At 41.1% G+C, this 21,192-nt stretch overlaps 1 protein-coding gene across 3 annotated transcripts in view; it reads left to right on the plus strand.

Annotated features, from left to right (window-relative positions):
• Window positions 1–21,192, plus strand: part of LOC149186831 (uncharacterized) — a 409,056-nt gene that overhangs the window by 172,407 nt on the left and 215,457 nt on the right. For all 3 annotated transcript variants that reach the window (XM_089412693.1, XM_089412692.1, XM_089412691.1), the window contains exons 5-6: window positions 13,746–13,854; window positions 14,975–15,047. In XM_089412693.1, coding sequence (XP_089268819.1) covers window positions 13,746–13,854; window positions 14,975–15,047 — 182 coding nt within the window. The remainder of the gene's footprint in view (window positions 1–13,745; window positions 13,855–14,974; window positions 15,048–21,192) is intronic.

Genomic DNA, 21,192 nt, shown 5'->3' on the forward strand with positions numbered 1-21,192 from the left:
CAAAGCTCTACCCGATTTAAGACAGATGGTAATAGGGATGCCCGAATTCCAAGTAGAGAAAGAAGGTGTATGTCCTGGATGTGCCAAAGGAAAGCTCAAAAGGGGACCATTCCCCTCAAGCCAAATCAAGACCTCCGATATATTACAGTTGGTTCACTCAGGCATATCTGAGGCTGGCATTAAGAGGGAGACTACTACACCAAGTACTCTTGAGCAGAATGGTGTGGCGGGAAGGAAGAACCGCTCGACTGTGGAAGCTGTCCGGGCCATGCTACATAATCAAAGACTTCCGAAGTTTCTATGGGCTGAAACTACAAACACTGCCATATATGTACAAAATCGATGCCCTCATCAAGCATTGGGTTCCTAGACTCCTGAAGAAAAGTTCACCGGTAAGAAACCTGATGTTTCTCATTTTAGAATTTTTGGAAGCCCTGTATATTTTCATGTGCCAAAAGAGAAAAGAAATAAATTGGGTGCATCTGGAAAGAAGGGAATGTTTGTGGGCTATGGTGAAAATACTAAAGGCTATAGAATCTATGTAGCCGGTCAAAGGGAAGTCGTAATTAGTCATGATGTCATTCTCAGCAAGGTGAACAATCTTCCGACTTTGAGGAGCTTTCAAGAAGCCGACACCAGGGAACCAAAAGAAAAGGATGATGAATCAATGACTGACGTATAAGAACGAATGGATCTGATTGATCCTCCTCCACATGAGCCTTCCTCTTCTAGGAAGAGGCCTTCATGGCTTAGGGGGCTACTTGATGATGCTGAAGGACATGTTGCACCCCGAGGAACCTTTCGTGAAAGTAAGAAACCTAATAAGTATCAGGGATACCTGACCATCATGAGCACGATCATACAAAATGAGCCTTCATCATTCTCAGATGTCGTCAAGCATCAAGTATGGAAGGATGCTATGAACAAAGAATATGAGTCTATTATGGAGAATGATGTCTGGGAAGTAGTTCCCAGACCCCAGGACAAGACAATTGTCACTTCTAAATGGCTTTACAAGATAAAGCATGCAACAGATGGAAGTACGGAAAAGTATAAGGCTCGTTTTGTTGCTCGTGGTTTCTCCCAGAAGGAAGGTATAAACTATGATGTGATATTTGCACCTGTTACCAGATATACGACCATTCGCTCGATCATAGCCCTTGCGGCTTCACAAGGATGGAACCTACATCAGATGGATGTCAAGGCCGCGTTCTTGCACGGTTCGATCAAAGAAGAGGTCTATGTGGAGCAACCTAAAGGATTTGAGATTTATGATTGAAAATCTCATGTATACAGGTTGAAGAAGGCTCTCTATGGGCTGAAGTAAGCACCCCGAGCATGGTATGAGAGGATTGATAGCTACTTGATGAAGCTGGGATTCACTAGGAGTGAAGCCGATCCTAACCTTTACTTTAAGGTTGAAGATGACAAGCCTCTCATACTGGCGCTGTATGTGGATGACCTCTTTCTAACAGGTGCAGACCCTCTCATTCACAAATGTAAGAGGGAATTGGCTCCTGAATTTGAAATGAAGGACCAAGGACTTGAAGTATGGTAGAAGCCAAGGGAAATTTTCCTATCTCAAGGAAAATATGTGGTGAAGATTCTGAAAAGATTTGGTATGGTGGACTGCAAGCCTATGACTACCTCGAGGATCTTAACTTTCAGAAGTTATATGGTAGTGATGTCGGACCAGATTTGGGAAATGCCTTTGAGTTTCATAAACTCATTCGCATTGATGTTCTTAGTGAACCTCCGTTCGAACATATGTTTTGCAGTTAGCATTGTGAGCTCATATTTGGTTGAGCCTCATTGGATTGATGCCAAGAATCTTCTAAGATATCTTCGTGGCACAATTACTAATGGGTTAAGATACACTGCTGAAGATGTGAGACTACTTGGATATACTGACGCTGATTGGGCAGGCAGTGTGGTGGATCGTAAGAGCACTTCCGGGTGCTATTTCACCTTGGGATTTGCTTTGATATCTTGGATGAGCAGGAAGCAGAAGTTGGTGGCCTTGAGCACCGCCGAAGCAGAGTATATTGCTGCTAGCATGGTCTCCTGTGAGGCATTCTAGTTGCGAAAGCTCTTCAGTGAGCTGTTTGGATTTACATTGAATACCACCGTGATCCTATGTGACAACCAGAGGTGGGATTCGATTATTGAGGAATCTCGTATTCGTCGATTGCTCTAGCAGATAGACATCATCTGGGATATGGTAAGTCGATGAGCAAGGAGGCTCCATCGCATTAAGATGATGTACAGGTCGATACACCTTGTCAAAGCCCCGAGGAAAGATCTAATTTGTGATTTTCCTAAACGACTTGGAGTTGTCAAGAAACCCTTGTACAAGGGTCCTGCATGTTGCATACATTGAGCTCTGGGAGCTCTGAGGGCTTGCGGTTCTTACTGGAGCAACATACGACCACAGGGTGACTCACCCTCCCCTGGTGGTGCGCACTGGAACAAGATTATTCGCTCTCTTATGGGACAAGATGATTCGCTCTCTTGTGGAACAGGATGATTCGCTCTCCTGTGTAGCAGGATGATTAGTTCTCCTGTGAGGCCTGGATTGATGTGTTCTCCATTGCAGCCTGGATGGATGTGTTCTCCGTGGCGATTGTAGCAGGATTGATGTGTTCTCCTGTGAGGACAGGATTGATTAGTTCTCCTGTCGAGGCATCCTACCCATGCAGTGTGGGACTCATGGGAAGTACCTCTCATCTGATCAATGAGCAGGGAAATGAAGTTAGGGACCATAGTAGTACCGATGGACGCATCGTTGTATCTACCGTACTCCCTACGCTAGGATGACCTCCATTGATACTGGTCTGGGACCAGTGGTAGGAGTTGTACCATACTATGACGCTGACTTCGGGTTGGTTGAGACTGGTTTGGGACCAGTGGTACATACTCCGAGACTGACTTCGTGTCAGTGCAGTATTGGTCTGGGACCAGTGAGAGTGGTACATACTATGACGCTGACTTCGGGTTGGTCGAGACTGGTCTGGGACCAGTGGTACACTCTTTGAGACGGCGATACTGGTCTGGGACTAGTGGTATGAGTTGTACCATACTATGACACTGACTTCGGGTCGGTTGAGACTGGTCTGGGACCAGTGGTACATACTCCGAGACTGACTTCGTGTCAATGCAGTATTGGTTTGGGACCAGTGAGAGTGGTACATACTATGACGCTGACTTTGGGTGGGTTGAGACTGGCCTGGGACCAGTGGTACACTCTCTGAGACTGCGATACTGGTCTGGGACCAGTGGTAGGAGTGGTACCTACTATGACGCTGACTTCGAGTCGGCTGAGACTGGTCTGGGACCAGTGGTACGCACTCTGAGACTGACTTTGAGTCAGTGGAGGATGATACTGGTCTAGGACCAGTGGAGTTGTACTCACTATGACACTGACTTCGGGTTGGTTAAGACTAGTCTGGGACTAGTGGTACATACTCTGACAGTGACTTTGATCAATATGATACATCCTCGATCATTTCTTCTTCTTCATAATTCAGACAAAAGCAGAGCAGAACAGAACAATGCAAGAGCAGAGCAGAACAGAGCAAAACAGTACCGATCAGTACAAGGCAGAACAAGACAAAGCAGAATAGCTAGAATAGAGCAGAGCAGGGCAAGGGTTAGGCTGTACAGGGCAGTGCATTTGATGGATGAATAGTAACGATCGATAGACAGATTGCAGATGAAGTTATCCCTAGTTGAGAGGGAGTGTTAAAATTCACAACTAGGGCAAAACTTCATGTGGGTCATCTTATTCATGGCTGATAATATTTTTAATAGATTCCTCTCGTCGAGAGGTGTAGGATTGATATAAAGATCATCCGATTCCGATAAGTATTCATGGAGATATGAATTTGTTTTGATTATGGAATTATTATCAAGTCGACCTACAACTCATGTAGGCTCAGAAGCCCAACAGTCGCATCTATTCAAACACCAATGTTGTGTATAAATATAAGAGGACTTTTCCTCATTTGCACTCACTCTTCTCATCACATCTCTCTCTCTCTACTGCGCAGAAATGAGTCTCTTCTCTACTGCGCAGAAATGGGTCTCTCTCTCACACATGTGAAGCCGGAAGCTGTTGAACCTGAAGCTGCAACTGCAGATCCAAAGATTGACCTGCGTGGCCTAGAAGATATCCTCTTTGGAACTACGCTGTAGGTCCATCTGGATCTCCTCTAAAAGCCGCAACTTTTGGTGGTGGAATGAAGTCAATCTGACGAATGGTTTGCAAGATATCGATTGCCCTAGTTTGAAGCCGGAAATTGCTGAAACTGAAGCTGCAACTACAGAAGTAAAGATTGACTTACGTGGCCTAAAATATCTCCTCATCTGAACCGTGCTGTAGGTTCATCTGAACCTCCTCTGAAAGCCGCAACTTTTGGTGGTGGAATGAAGTCAATCCGACGAACGGTTTGCAAGATATCGACTGCCCTAGTTTGAAGCCGGAAACTGCTGAAACTGAAGCTGCAACTGCAGAAGTAAAGATTGACCTGCGTGGCCTAGAAGATCTCCTCATCTGAACTACACTATAGGTTCATTTGAACCTCCTCTGGAAGCCGCAACTTTTGGTGGTGGAATCATGCTGATCCGATGGTCGGTTTGTGAGATATCGTCTGCCTAGTTTGATGATGAAACCACAAATGCTGATGCTGCTGATCTAGGGTTTGCTACTGTTGATATAAATCAGATTTATTGTACTATTTCTCTCTGCTGAATTATTGAAGATAAAAGAAGATTTGATCAAAGGGTTTCCCCACACATTATGGGGTTTGTCCCTGGCTAGTCGCCACATCTTGTGTCTCTTGTCTTGGCTTGTTTTCTGTCGATCGTTTAATGTTCTATCTGCACTTTACTTTATGTACATGTGATTGCTAATCTGTGGAATATAATAAAAAAAAGAAGTAAACTGTTATAAGCATAGAACATACCATAACTTAACACAAATCAACACTTTGTGCGAAGCCATATGGCTTAGAAAATTATTTGTGAACCTATTGAGGAGAAGGATGGAAGCGACCAGGATCATGTGTGATAATCAGAGTTGCATCAAGCTCTCTAAGAATCCAGTATTTCATGATCGGTCAAAGCACATTGATATTTGGTGTCTCTTTGTCAGAGACTGTGTCCAACGAGGAGCTGTACAATTGAGCTACACTCCTACAGGACAACAGGTGGCAAACATCCTTACCAAGGCTCTTGGAAGAACAAAGTTTGCTTATTTCTGGGAGAAGATGGGGATGATAAAGAATTCATTTCAGTAGGAGAAATGGGTATGTATCAGGTGTTGTAGTGCAACAGTTAGCAGTGCTATGGGCAGCATGGTGCAGCATTTGAGAGAGAGTTGCAGTGCAGATGCAGTGTTGGGAGGAAGGACCAGCAACAACACAGATGCAGAGGGAGCTGTAGTACAGATGTAGCAGTGGCAGTGGTGGAAGCCATGGGCAACAGTACAGGAGGCAGCAGTGCAGAGGATGTTGGGTAGTAGGCCAAGCATCAACACAGGTACCGGTGCCGGATGATCAGGGTAATGTTCAGTGGTGGAGCATTACTAGAGCACATTCCTCACTAAGAGGGAGTGTTGATTTGGGGTAGCATCGGATGTGCTCTAGGCATGAAAATTGGTGGAGAGGCTAAAGCACATGAGATCTCTAAGACCCAGAAATCGTTTTGGAAAATTCCGTCCGGATGAGGAGTTATTAAAATAATTAATATTTGTAATGAGTTCCTAAGTCTAAACTTAGGAAAATAAAAATACTAATGGGTATTAATAAAGATAAAGATAAGAACCTTCTAAGAGACGAAGATCAAGTCTATTTTAATCTTAGCCATTGATTAGGGACTTAATCTCGGTCGTTGATTCATCAACAAGAAAAGTATAAGAGGAGGCTTGAGGGTCAGTTGGAGATATACTGAGGGAGACCAGTCAGTTCGATTTCTGGAGCGGGGTTTGTTGAGAAATTCGAACTAGAGGTCTGGATTGCAGTGAGAGGCAGCGAGTACATAACAGAGAGGCAGGGATAGTGCCGAAGGACCAGCACAGAGATCAGAGAGGCAGATGCAGAGCCAATTAGAAAGACGCAGAGGCAGCTGGATTGCGCAGTGACTGGAGGGCCTGCGTGGGTGACGCAGAGAGGCCAAGTGCTGACGCAGTGAGGTAGAGTGCTGATGTAGAGGCTAGCTGGACTGACACTGAGCCTAGGGGAAGCGCCGAAGGATTTTATGGTATTACTGCCGTGTGGTTATCTCTGTTGGGTGAGCCAGTTTGGCACCCTAGTTGTACTCAAGAAAAGATGATTAATAAAATCCTCCTCTGCTGCACCGATTTTCTCGCATTGGGTTTTTCCGGGGACAATTGTCCAAAAATAACTGTGTTAATGTGTTTGATTCTTGTGCATGTATTTGTTTATGTATAATGGTGTGATATCTGCAGTAGAATTTATTTTAATATTTACTGAAAGGATTTCGTAAATAACTTATTGGAAAATAAGTAGATAAAATAAATTAGTTGCTATAGTAATAGATTTTTCACATGTATTACGTCACCTAAGGGATATGTCTAGTCCAAGAGGTAAAGGTGACAAAATAGGCCAAAGAGGAATGCTCTTCTTAGGAACAAGGCTCAACTAGCTCAATTAGGGCAATGTGCATTCTCTAAGAGGCCTAATTAGGGCACAATACGACCTAGGGTTTGAGAATAAGCAAGGTCAACAGGCTTATCTAAAGTCGCAAGACCAAGATGTTGATTTTTCCTCAGCACTTCAGAATCAGATCTATGTCTAACACATGATCACAAACACACTAAAATGCCACAACACAAGCACTTTGTACGACGGAAAATGTACAACAGTGAATTAATGTAGTACACGAGAATTTTTGCAAACACAAAACTTGTTATATTACAACTTTAATACAACAAACATAGGGCTCCTGTACCAGAGATCATGGCCCTTATAATTAGCCCTAATACAAAAACAACTAGGTCTTGATATCAAGAACATACAACAACCAATCTACCCTTGAACAAGACACACTTGACTTACTTGTTGAAGGAGATCAACTTAGCCCTTTTAGTCTACATACCTTGAACACCTGGCAGGTCCTTTGCCACCTCCTGCTCACAAGTACTTCTGCTACTCTAGAATTGCTTGCATCTTTAGTCGACCAAACTGCCTCTGTCAATCCTCTTACTACTCCAAGAAGACTGAACTTAGGTCTTCACAATTCTATCCTCACACACCAAATTTTCTCCACCAAAGTCACTACTCTTAAGGTCTGCAAATCTATCCTCTAACAATAGGATTGCACCTTATATACTCATTGTACTTAGGGCTTCTCAAGTCATCCCACACATAGTCCCTCAACACATTCAAGTTGACTAATCTAGGGCACACAACACACAACCTACTAACAATGATATTAACCCTCCAACATCACTGTACTTGTGCACCCAACACGGTGTCAAATACCCTATTGGACAGAGCTCCACTCAATTACACATCTCCCTTAACACCATACCTCTTTAGTAGCCCCTCCATAAACCTTATTCACTTGGGCCTCCAAGTCAAACACCTGCAACACAAAACAGACTTTTTGGCCTCACTCTTTAGGCTTATAACACTTCAAAACTAGGCCACACAAGCCTCTCCTCTTCTGCACCGCGGTCTAAGGGTACTTGGCCCTCATAGCTATAGTCACCTTAGGCCTTTAGGCCTCTTACCTCACAAACCAGGGCTTGCGGCCCTCGTCCTGCAATCGTGTACGGTGAATTAGGCCTCTTGGCCCCTCCTCCTATAGACAACAAGATAACACAAGTTGCGGCCCTCCCTTAGCGAGATACCTTAGGCCTTTCAACCACCCTTTCCTTGACAAAACATGCCTACGACCCTCCTTCCACAGACCAATGAATACTCCAGGAGAAACTCTTCTGCGTAGGACAGAAAGAGACCTCCACAAGCTCTAACAAATTTAGACCAAAACATTCCCTTTTTGTTCCGACCTCTTGAGACTCCTTCGATTTCCTTCTTGAGATGTTGTTGCACTTGGATGTATGACAAATGAACTTGACATAATCTCTTCTTATAGTGATCTATGGGGTTCACATTAAGCCCAAGGGTTGCGTCTTGTAGGCCAAGCCGACATGAGCCTACACACAGAAACCCCACTATCTTAAGAAATAAAATTCCTTTCATTTGTCTTTCGCCACATCATTGAAGCCCTAGGTGCCCCTTAGCCCTTCAACATTGACTCTAATGTAAACAATGATTAAAAAATTAATTTTGACCTTGGTCTTGTGTCAACAACTTTGGTACAAAACCTACCACTTGGATACTGTTACCCACCATTTTGTTGGTGATATCCATAGGAGAAATTTTTTCTCCAAGATGGTCCTCAACTGACAACCAGTAGTCCCCTATAGCCACCAACTAGCTCATTGTCCCACTTCTTCACCACCTGAACTAGCCATGGGGTCCCTCACCCATTTGTCATTATCTTATGTTTGAAGGTGGGCCTCCCGAACCTAAAGGTATGCCTTGTCATTTGGTAATTGAGTATCGTAGTTTGCTTATCATGGACACTTCTGGGCATGATTAATGGGGGGGATTTAGCGGAAAGAATAAGCTAGCTATGTGCCCTTGTCCCATACACCCCATTTTGGATATTAACCTTGGATTCTAGTCCCATGGGATCTCTTTTACTGACCATCTAGCTTTAGGGATGGTATTTCATGGGAAACCTTGATTTTGGTTGCGTATTCTCGCTCCCTTATCCACATATATTAGCCCCTTCCCATTCATTATTACCCCATTAATCATTTATCCCACCTGGATCCACATTCATCCACTGGGTCCACATAGGGCTAGCTCTTCCCTTCCCCTTGCCCACACCTTGGGTCGGGTTTGGCATGATGCCCTTGAGGTTGATGCAGCTAAAAAGAAAAGAAAAAGCAAAATTGGCCACATTCAGCAAGAAAACGTACCAGAAAATGCAAAAGATGGTCGGGACAAACACATTTAGCATGTGGGCAAAAGCCAATACATGAGCTCTACCCCATCATCACGACCATCACCCTGGTTCCTACAAGTTCTATGAGCCTACTTCATCATATAGGAACCCATGATTGTCCCAACCCCTGGTGGGCAATGAACCGCCCTGCCTTAAAGGGGGTATCCACTGCTATATCTCACACATCGTGTTTTTACCCCTTGAGCCCTGTGCAGTTAATTGAAGAAAAATCATAAAAGGGCAAAAGGAATATAAAGAAGGGTGGAAAAATCTAGGCTGGGGCACCTCATGTACCACAATTTTTCCCTCCTATACATTATATACCCAAGTGTGGGCTTCCCTTTTTCTAGCTACTCTTGTACCCCAGCATGTGGCCCAGGGTTGCCCTGTCCATCCCCTTCTCCATTCACCTCTTTATCACATACCACCACCTTTTAAAGGATGTACCTTGGACATATTATCCCCTTTAAAAGTAGAAATCACCTGATGGGAAACTTTGTTAACCACATTTGGAGTTTGGAGACATTAGCACATGCCAAAGCCCATTATGGAAGGGCAAGCCATTATGAAGTCCCCACTTGTGGTCCATCGTTTGTAAGCTCTTTTACTCTATTTCCTTGATGACTTGTTATACAGAAAGGCTAGGTAACACATTGGATCTTATGTAGGGTTGCAGGTGGTCTCCATCTTGTGTTTTATCTCCCTATACGGGGTCCTAACCCTCCAGAGGGCTTCATTGGCACATGTAGGGTGTGTGTTGAGAGCCATGGGCCTCCACAACAATAGACAACACTCCATGGATCCCCAGAGATGTTTAGAGATTGGCTCGAGATCCACCTATTGGACGAGGAAGATGCACTTGGTTCACCTTTGCCCAATTAGCCCCATAGATGTACCATGCACTTGGAAGCTGACCCAGGACTTGTAGGATGATGTGGCATCACCTACACCATCATCTGAGCCCTTACAGATGGTCTACAGGCATCTTCGACTCATTTGGAGACCCATGAGGTTATTATTGTGCCCCCACACCCACTGGGAGCACCACAGGTTTATTGTTTGGAGAACAAGGGGCCACCCCCTTGTCCATCACTTTTGAGGGTCCTATTCTTCATTATGGCACCTATGGACCTCATCAAGCCTCTTGGAGGGCCCTATGACATGTATTGTTTATCATTTGACCTCTTGAGAGGCTTATTATTTCATTTATGAGCTAGTTTGGTGGGTTTGTCACCAAAAGTTAGGTTATTAGCACATTATTTTATTTTTGGGGCTTATGTAGGCCTAAGAGACTAATTCGAACTCCTAATTAGTGTATAAATACAAGTGAGATGAGTTCATTTTCTCATCATCACTTTGGATTGGATCACTCCTCTTTAGAGAATTTCACACTTTTTCTGGGATGAAGAATTGGAGCATGGATGAATTTTGATGTTTGGATTGGAGTATTTTATCTTGGAGCTTCTTTATTGTCAAATTGTTGATGGTTGGATATGTTCTATTACATGTAAGTACACACTTTTAATGCTATTCTTTTTTTACTTTTGTCATATGCATTGAATGAGATTTTCGCTATAGTAGGGCTAATTGCTGCATTGCAAATTTGTGGAATTATTGTTTCTATATAGCATCTCTCAATGTTTGGGCCATGTATGTGAATGAAATCTCCTTGGGATAATTCCATTGGTGAATTTATCTTAATAAGCCATCTCTTTGCCAAGCGAAGTATAAAATCTTTGAGGTTTCTTCCTCTTGCCCTAAAGGCTAAGCAAAGTAGTCCTTAAGGCCTCTTTGACCAAAATACAAGTTCCTTTCTCATTATTCTCCTAGATTCCATTCTCCCCAAGGGATTAAGGCACTGGTCCTCCAATAGGTGATCACTCAAAGAACATTTTTCTCCACCTTTCCCTCTCTCTTCTAGGTCTAGCCAAGTTGGGTCACCTAGGGCATCACTTTCCCAACAAAATAGCCCAAGAAAAAGTTTGATCTCCTAGCCTCTACTACGCTGGTGTGTCCTCAAGGCCTCCTCCAATTTTGAAGCCATTCCAATGGTGGAGTTGTGAGATAACCCAAACCCTAGCTCTGAGATCAAACTTTGCCTTGGTATTCCCTAGGCTAGCACCTCATAGGATCAATTTGATACTTTTAATTGGAAATTCTTGCTTTGATCCTTTCCCCTTCCTTGTCTGGGTTAAGAACATCATTGGTTGCTAGATTCTCTCTCCTTAACCTAGGCTGGGTCCACTTGGTCCCGTGTGGTCCCACACCTTTGAAAAGTCAATTCTTTAAGAACCATTCGGGAAGTCAAGTCCAATAAGGATTTTAGGATTGGGAAACACCTTTACAAGGCATATTCCTCTAACTTAACCCTCAATCCTCACCTCCTTATCCCGAAAATCTTTGTACTTTTCTTAACAAGCAAGCTCTATTTTTAACCCCATTCTAGGAAAAGGATCATTAAGGTCACTTCACATCCATTAGTTGATTCATCCTTCACAAGTGACTTTCTATATACCAGGTCTCCTCCCATCGGTGAAAGTCTGTAAAGAGTAGGGAGTCTTAGCTGAGGTGACAGTGGGCTAAGCCTCCATCGTTGCCCTTTGATCTAGCAGTTGTCCCTTTAGGAGTCCTTTTATTCCCCCTACTAGTTTGAGTGGTAACAGGTACATTGCCTAGAAAGCTCCATTTTCGTGGGTCAACTCCTCACAAACCTAGTACCCTATGGGTTGTGGGATTACCTCCCGAGCTACACATTTTAACACAAGAAAGGGATTGAAATGGATGTATACAATCAATTATGGCACAACAAGCCTTCAATAAGCCTTAAGTTGAACCCTAGGGAAAAACTAGGGCTTCGTTAGGGCAAAATTTACCTAGCGTAGGAGATGTCAACACTTAAATAGAGAAACTAGCCATAGGAAAAGATTGATTTTGAGGCAAATACCTCACAACCAAGTGTTGAATCCCTCCACTAAGAAATGTTTCCAACTCTAGTTGAAATAAATGCCCTAACCCTAGCTAGTGGCTTTTGTTAAGAGGTTGAAATTCAAGTTTGAGGTAGAAAAATGAGATTTAATGTGAGATTTTGGTGTGATAAACAATGTGAATAAAGCCAGTTCCTTGACCTTGGGTGATGGAGTCTAAGGGATATGTCTACTTAGGAGAAAATACTAAACCCTAGCAAGGAGTAAGGGAATATGAAACCCTAGGTTTCAAACCCTAGCTATCATTTTTGTGAGGGAGCAAAGTCAATGAGGAGAGCTAGTTGAAAGATTCACTCATGGGATTGTCATACAAATTCTATAAGTGGGTAATGCATACAATACCATTACTAAGATTCCATAGAATAATTTTCAACAATAACTAACACATAAAAACCCTAGATAATTAACCATTCCATACAATAGCCACAAAATACAAAGATTTATCAAATACAAGGAAAGCTTACAAGATAGAATGCATGAATCAATCTTTTATTGCTCCAAATTGACATCTCCAAGACCAAGGAACAGCTCCATAAGCAAAAGTCCTCAATAAATCAAATCTCCACAAGATACAAGGTGAATTTCAGTAAGAGGGCCGAAACTGATCCCCAAGTGATAATCCAAATGAATTGTGACTAACCTCTACTTATATGAGGTTTAGCTCTCTGAATTGCTTGCTTAAAATGTCCATGACTTGCCCTTATTTATATATTTTGAGCAGGGGCTAAATTTTGGGCCGACCTGCCCACAAAAGCACATAATCTTTGCCACACAGTAAAACCCTTAAATCAGGCCCTGAACAAGGAGGTATAGGCAACATAAAAAATAATTTTTGTGACTTTCATAATATCTTTTCAAGGCTGATTTGGACACATGGACTTCGGCCAAATGAATTACAAGTTTGACCTCTTTCGGACAACAATGAAATATTAAGGCAATGATTTTGTGGGGCAAGAGCTGGTGATACACCCATCCATTTGGGGCACCAAACTTCAAACTTGAATATCTCTCCAACTGAGAGGACCCACAAGGTGTACTGCCTATCAAACGGAATGCTGTGAGAAGGGCTACCAAACTAATGTGTTCTTGCATCCAAATTCACTAGCTTGTGCATGCATATCATCAAACAATTGCTGGCCCATTCACCCTTTGACATCAATAGCAATTTCTTTCAACAACTCCCCTAGCATGGGCTTGACAATTTTAGCGAAATGCAGGAGCTGACTAGTGTTGGTAATTAGGGGTGATTAGGTGGAAGAACTACTTAAATCACGAAGAAAAGGTCGTTAGTACTTTGTATCGGTTGACACCATTGAATTTCTAATATTTTACACCCCGTGTATGGTGTATTAATTTCCGCAATATGTTTTAGAGGAGATGCTTATTCTTTGCAGTCCCACACACAAGAATTTGTTTTCTAGAGATGGTAAAAGCATCTACTTGGTTGTATTCTCTGTTTATGTCATCACCAGCTTGTTGACTGCCTTTTAGTCATTCCTGAAAATTTATGTAAATTTTTCCTTTTTAACTGCTGTCGTTGTAATCTTAACATTTCAATACATTCCATTTGCAATGCATAAGAAAGGAAACAGATTTATTTTGTTTAGATGCTTCAAAAATACTTTAACAGTCCATTATTTTGTGATTTTTTTGAGTTAAACATTATTTCTCTCAGTGCTTGCATTAGACATATGCTAATATTCTTGATTTGATTGTCTGTAGTTCAAACTTCCAACAGGATTGGTGGAGTCTCCAAAGCCACTTTTTCTTTATGTGATTCCTATAATTCACCTTAGAGATCAACTAACAACTATTGAAAACTCTTCTTCAGGTGATTTTACTTCTTTTATGAATTAACCTATGCTTTGAAATCTTTTACTTACAATTATATTTAATCAAAATTATACTATGAAATTGAAATCTTATTTGATATTGCTCACCATATTGGAAAAATGGATCCAAAGATTTCAGCATGTTGCTAGGGTGCTTATCAAACCAGGAGAAAATGAACATTGAAAATCAATTAAACAAAAAAAAATTGTTGGAAAAAATCAGACCTACAAAAATGTTAATCTCTCAAGAAATGGGAAAGAAGAGGAAAATACACTGGATATTGCAAATCCTTGCTTAAATTTCTAAAAGAAAACTAAACACAAGATGAAAATTTGATGCATACTTGGGAGTTTGAAAACAGCATGTGAAATGAATTCCCACTCCATTATAGATTTGCTAATCACAATGAAAATTATTCTGTGCCTTTCCTAAAATTAATTGAAGGCGATGAGTAAGCTCCCTGCTTTCAATCCCCTACTTTGTCAATTGGCATTTTTTTGGATATCTTGCTGGCACTTATATTTTCCATCAAATTGGGATATTTAGGAAAAATTTAGATATTTTAAGGCACTTGAAAATTAATGAATTTTCAAGTGCTTGATGTATGAGCAATATTTGCAACACTAGTTTCAATGCTTCTAACATGAGGATTAAACCAATTACAGAAGTGTGGTTTCTCTAATTCTGTGTACAAATTCCAGAAAACCATTTGACATCTTTCACGATGGTTAGTGTCTACTATATCAAACCTAACATGTTAAACATACTACTTTCTGTTGATTGTTAGTTTTACTTTACATGCATTTGAATGATCTAGTAGCATGAATAGTTAGGAGGCATTTTAAAGCTACTTGTGTCACTGGATACCTGGAAGTTTTACACATTAGCGAGACCTAATGAGTAGCAGATGGAAATGCTACTGTTATTCATCTGTTAAGATTTTTCGTCTCTTAGCATATTATTTTACTACTGTTCCTGAAATAGCAAACACTTGAATGAAATAGATTCTTCTAGGTTTGTTAATACTTCGTCAATTTGTTTCATTTGCAAATCTTGGTCATGTACAAATAATGAATGAATGATACCTAATTGAAATCCTTATGTTTGTGTGACTGCAGATCCAAATTCAGTTAAGCTGCAACTGAAAAAACTCTTTGATTCTGGGGAAATTTCGAAGGACATATTTCTCAGGTACATCAAGTAGGATTCTTTATGCATGATGCATTAAAATTATTGAAATATTTAACTCTCTGAATTTTAGTACATTGTTGAAATGCAAGTCTCTAGAACACTGGCATAAACTATGTACTAAACTTGCTGCAACATTGGCCAAGACATCAATTTTAATTCCATGAATGTTTTGTTAAATTGTGTTGCTTTTAAAGTGTTTACACCATGCTAGGGGTGCTTCCATCTGATGTGGGGTGCATGGTGAAACCCTAGCCCTTGTATCTCAGACCTTTTGGTTGATGACATTTTGAAATCTATGGCTTGTTGCTTGACTCTTGGCGCCCATGCTTGGAGAGGGAATCACTTGAGGAGTTCTCCCTTGACATGTGTACACCTTGAAAAGAGGGCACTTCACTTGGAGACCTTAAGGACTCTAGATTGCTTGTGGACTTTTAGTCCACATCTTCTATAGTTGGCCTTCCTCATGAACTCTATATAAAGGGAGGAGAGAGTTCTATGTTGTAGAAAGTGCTAGGATTTGTGAGAGGAAAAACCTAGAGAAGACTAGAAGTGCTAGGGTTGGAGTCCTTGTGTGAGAAAGACCTAGGGTTTCTAGCAATGAAATCTGAGAGGAGGCTTGGATCGCTTTGCTTGGAAAGCTTGTGTGAAGCAGGCTTGGAGAAAATCAAGGGTGGACTTGTTGGTATTGATCCTAACTTGTTATTGAGCATTTGAAGCGGTGACAAGTAGGTTGGTGTGATGCCTTGCTAGTTAGGGTTTGCTGTTGATGGTCAATACCCTAGCTAGGGTCTATATGCCTTAGAGAATCCTAGCTAGTGATAAGCTTGAAGGAAAATCTTGTATAGCCTGTGATAAGCTCTTGGTATGTTCTTGTAACTTAAATTCTTATGAATGTATGAACTTTGAAGTGTACTTTGCTGTGCAAACTGTGAATTAGTAGATTTGATTCTTAGCTTACGCTCTTTTGGTGATTGAGTAGCTTTTAGGGCTGGTTATGTATGCTGATTTAATGTAAGAATGAGCGGATTTTATGCAGTGATCTGACAAATAAATAGAAGCTAAGAGGGAAGATTTGAGGCTGTAACAAATCTGCCATTTATAATTATTTTCAGATTTGTCATATGTTAGGGATTGTGCCCTTAGCATTGGAAATTTAGTTCCCTTAAAGTACATTATTTCAGTGTTTATTTTCTTGGGCTGCCTTGTTTATTTGGTTGGATAGAAGTGAAATCTGTTGTAATTTATATTTAGATTTAGCCATAAGGATGAAAGTTCACAGGAAATAGATTTGGGAAACTTCAAGTAAATGAGGTGAAACTTATGAATTTTCTTTAAGCAAGGATTTTCAAAATTTCTGTATGGTATCAGAGCTTATTTGACCGAGATTGCTCTCTTTGTGAAGAGGAAGTTGGGTATTTTAGTTGTTCTATACATGGGTGAAGCTCTTGAATTGGTGGTATGACATGAAGTGCAAAGCTCTCCATAGCCATCTTTGGCATGCCTTTTCTTATGATCATCACTCTTATCCTAGCCTAGAGGCTTACTATCATTGCCTCCTCTGCCACAAGAAATGAATCTTTATCCCACAGAGGAGATGTGACTCATATGCTTCGCTTAGCCACTCCCCAAAAATTTCTGGCACATTGTTTCCACTACTCTCCACTCCCACTTGATCTAGGTCCTAATTCCATGTTCTCCCCTTATTTTTAAGACTCACGCTTGGACTTCAATAACTCGGGTTAAAGACAAATAAAGGTTGAAGACATTTTTTTGAGGGCTCATTACATGAATTTTACTTTCCCTCTTTACAAGAAATCTAGGGTTGGCCTCAACTTGTTTTTGAGATCTAAGAGGAGGTCGGTGCTACTTAAAATATTCATGATTTTAAAAAATAACGGAGGCTGGCTCTCGTATATTTTAAGGATACAACTATAGGTAAGAGGTTAACAAGGCTTTGAGAGTGAAATATCAATTCACCTAGCTTTGAGGTTTTGTCAATGCAGGAAGAATATTTTGCCCAAGCACTTGACATATGTTTCAATTCTGTTTTGAATGCCATTGATTGGAGAGTTTTGACATATGTTGTTGATTTTGGGTAGCATCGGATGTGCTCTAGCTCTGAAATTTTGTGGAGGGGCTAGAATACATGAGATCTCCAGAACCTAGAAATCATTTGGAGAAATTCCACCCGGATGAGGAGTTATTAAAATAATTAATATTTTTAATGGGTTCCTAAGTCTAAACTTAGGAAAATAAAAATATTAATGGGTATTAATAAGAATATGGGTGAGAAACTTCTAAGTGACGAGGATCAAGTATGTTTTAATCTTAGCCGTTGATTAGGGACTTAATCTCGGCCGTTGATTCATCAACAGGAAAAGTATAAGAGGAGGCTTGAGGGTCAGTTGGAGATACACTTGAGAGATCAGTCAGTTCGATTTTTCTGGGGTGTGGTTTGCTGAGAAAATCGAATAGGTGATCTGTTGCAGCAGAGGGGCAAGGATAGTTGAGGTTGGAGGATCTTCTCTAGGACCTCAAATACACAACAGAGAGAGGCAGAGAGACGCCAGAGGAGGCAGCGCAGACCCAGGGAGATTGACGTTGGGCCAGGAAGGGCCCACGCATTTCCAGCGCTGGGGTAGAGCCACCCTCCAGCAGAAATTCGAATTCAGCTGGGGAGCAGCAGGATCAGCTGAGAAGGCTAATGTCAAAGCTCCAGGAGGTAGAGGAGGCAGCGCAGTGTCCCAGTGTGCTCCACGCATGCCCACGTAGCTAATGCGAACGAACAACACAGTTGTAGCCAGGGACAACTAGTCCAGTTGTTGGAACAGAGAGATTTTGCCAAGTGAAGTGAGGTAATCTCACTTAGGTTTCTGCCAGTATATTTTATCTCTGTAACTGGATAACCGAGAGGGCATCCAGAGTTATATTTAGAACTATTGCTTAATAATACAAAACCCTCATAGTTGCTGCATCGGTTTTCCTGCATTGGGTTTTTCTGGGGATGATTGCCCAAAAATAACAGTGTCCCTTGTGTATTTCTCTCATTCTATTTTCAGTTCATGGTCTACATGTATGTGTAGTCTGCAATAGTGTTTTCATCGTTGTTTAACAATTAAATAACTTGTTGAATGTAAAAACAATTAGGAGATGATAAACCAGTGATTACAGTAGGATTTCTGATGTGTAGATTCAGAAAATGTTCACATATGTTTCAAGACATTGTGTGTGAATTTTCCCAGCACCATAAATGCTATTATTTTAGATATGAAAGATTGTTTGCAATAGGGTATTTATTTGGAACATACTTAGAATTATGACAAATGAGGTTGAAGACGCTCTTTCGAGGGCTTGTTACTTCAAATCTAGCAATCCTACTACAAAGCCTCATTTGATGAATCCATACCTTCGAGCAATAAGAGATCTGATAGCAGTGTCACCTCAACAACCTTTCTTTAGATATCTTGTGGTCTTTAATCCCACAAGGGAGGCTTCCCTGTATAGATCACCTAAGGATATTCAATAAGAAAGGTTCAAGGTGATGGATGAGGTTTAATGACCAAGATAGGGTACTAATAGAGCTTGGAGGATTAAGATGTTCTTTGTCAAAGTACAAGCAATCTATCCCTAAACTGCTTAGGCAAATAATAGTGATGTTATAAGTTAGGTTTTATAGATTTTCAATGATAGGGCATGCAATTTCATATAACAACCAAAAAAAATAGTCTTACAATGATTAGCCAACAAGGGATCAAGACTATCAATTAGATATGCAAGGTGGAAGGTTTTCAATTGAGCTTTTATGGCTAAAACATGCATAAAAGAAATATAATGACGATTTCAGCACTAGAAATAGGGTTTTAACGTTACTATTATTTAATGCAATTCCTACTTAGAGGGAGATAACCCATGAAATGAAATTACTTTTTTAGCACTATTTAAAAGAAACCCTAACCCTAACCTCAAATATATAAATTTTAAGAGAGGAGAGAGAAATTAGTAAACGTAGAGGCGTTTTCACCACCACCTAGACTAGTGCCTTGATCTAAAAGGGAAATGTAGTTACCTAGGGAATATTCAATGGGGACAACCTTGTTGAAGAGGGTGAGAGGGATAAGACCTATTCTTACAAACCCTAGCAACTTTCTTAATAGGGAGATTTTAAATTTAAAAGATGCACAACTTGAAGTTCTCTTAAAGGATTCAAGGAAAACAATATTGCATGGTGTTACTCACCATTTTGTGGGTAATATCCCCAGGGGAAATTTTTTCTCCAAGATGGTCCTCAGCCGGCAGCCAATAGCCCCTTGCAGCCACCAGCTAGCTCTTTGTGCCATTTTCTTTGCCACTTGAGCTAACCATTGTTGATTTCTGGTAGCATCGGATGTGCTCTAAGTCTCAAATTTTGCAGGGAGGCTTAGACGTATGTATTCCACAATACCCAGAAGTCGTTTTGGTAAATTCCACCTGGAGACAGTTTTATTAAAATAATTAATTATTTTTAATGGGACCCTAAGTCTAAACTTAGGAAACTAAAATAAATAATGGGTATTAATCTAAACTATGGGTGTAACTTCCAAAAGAAGATGAAGATCGAGTCCAAATGATCTGAGCCATTGATTAGAATCTAATTTGGGCCATTGGTTCTCAACTGCAAGATTATAAGAAGGACATCGAAGGGCATTTGGAAAGATATAGAGGCAGATACTTAGTTACCTGAGTAAGTTCGATTTTCTCACTGATCAAAGTTTGACAAGAGAAATTCGAATCAGAGGGAGAGTTGCAGGTGAGAAGGAGAGAGTGAGGGTATCAACATCAGTCTGAAGGTTAGGAGTAGAAGTCGCAGAGCAGAAGGAGGACAAGGCAGAGGTTGTGATGCAGAGGACATCGCAGTGGGAGTGTGGTGTTGGGATAGCGTAGTTCTCACGCAAGGGCTGGCGCAGTGAGACGCAGAGGGGGCAACTGGTCCTCTCCTAAATCAGAAACTCGTCGAGTAGTGTCTGTAAAAAATTCTCACAAAGAATCCTCTTCTATTCTACTGGTTGTATCTTGTACATGAGAATTTTGCTGACGAATAATAAAACCCTCATCTGCTACATTGATTTTCCCGCATTGCGTTTTCCCGGGGACATTTGTCCAAAAATAACTATGTCATTGTGTTGTATCTTTTCTTGTTCAGTTTCTTGTTTCAGCATATTAATTTTAAATAGTGAATGTTGCAGTTGTATTTACTTTGATATTTACCATAGAAACCAGTAAATAACTTGTATGTTTTAACGAGTACAAGAAGTAATATCAGTTGCTATAGTAGGGATTCCGGGTTTAGGAATTTTCACATGGTATCAGAGCAACAGGTGAAGCAAGAAGAACAAAGCCAAAAGACCTAGTGCTGAAGGAAGAAGGGAATTCAAAATCCTTGCAAAGGCAACAATTCGAATCCCTAGAGGGTTTGCGCAGTTCAGCCCCGAGGGCTAGATTTTTGAGGGAAATCTCTCTCTGAGTAAGTCAACAGAGAGGTAAGATTGTCAAATCGAGATTTGTCAGCGGCAGAGGGAGCAGCACAGTGGAAGCTTCAGCGAAGAGGTTTTTCTGGTGCGACGCAGTTTTCTGCAGGCAGTTGCTAGGGTAGGTTAGCGTCAGAGATCATTAGAAAAATAGCACAAAGATGGATACTCAAGATGTCTTCGAATTATCCTTCGGATTAGAAGAAGAATTCACATGCTTAGCAAGTTCAGTGTCAGCAGATGTTTGATACATTGATAGTGGGGCTTCAGCACATATAACTGGAGTGCGAGAATATTTCTCGAGCTATCAAGAAGAACAAATGGACTTCCAAATTACTATGGGAAACAGAACAAAGTGTACTCCAGTAGGAAGAGGCACCATAGCATTTCAGACAGAAGCAGGAAACAACATCCGAGCCACCAATGTTCTGCGTGTGCTCGGGTTAGGAATGAATTTGATTTCAGTGCCCTGGCTATAGGACAAGGGATACAATGTATACTTTATTGGAAAGAAAGTATATGTCAAACATCCAACATGGAAGAAGAAGAGACGAATTGGAGCTCGAAGAAACAAACAATATAGGTTTCAGCTCAAGTCTCCAATGGCACTGATAGGCAGCTGTCATGATGGTGAAAAGGAA

Source organism: Pinus tabuliformis, chromosome 3_1 (genome assembly GCF_031772625.1).
Source record: "Pinus tabuliformis cultivar Carrire ecotype Pingquan chromosome 3_1, CPIR1, whole genome shotgun sequence".
Lineage (NCBI taxonomy): Eukaryota > Viridiplantae > Streptophyta > Pinopsida > Pinales > Pinaceae > Pinus > Pinus tabuliformis.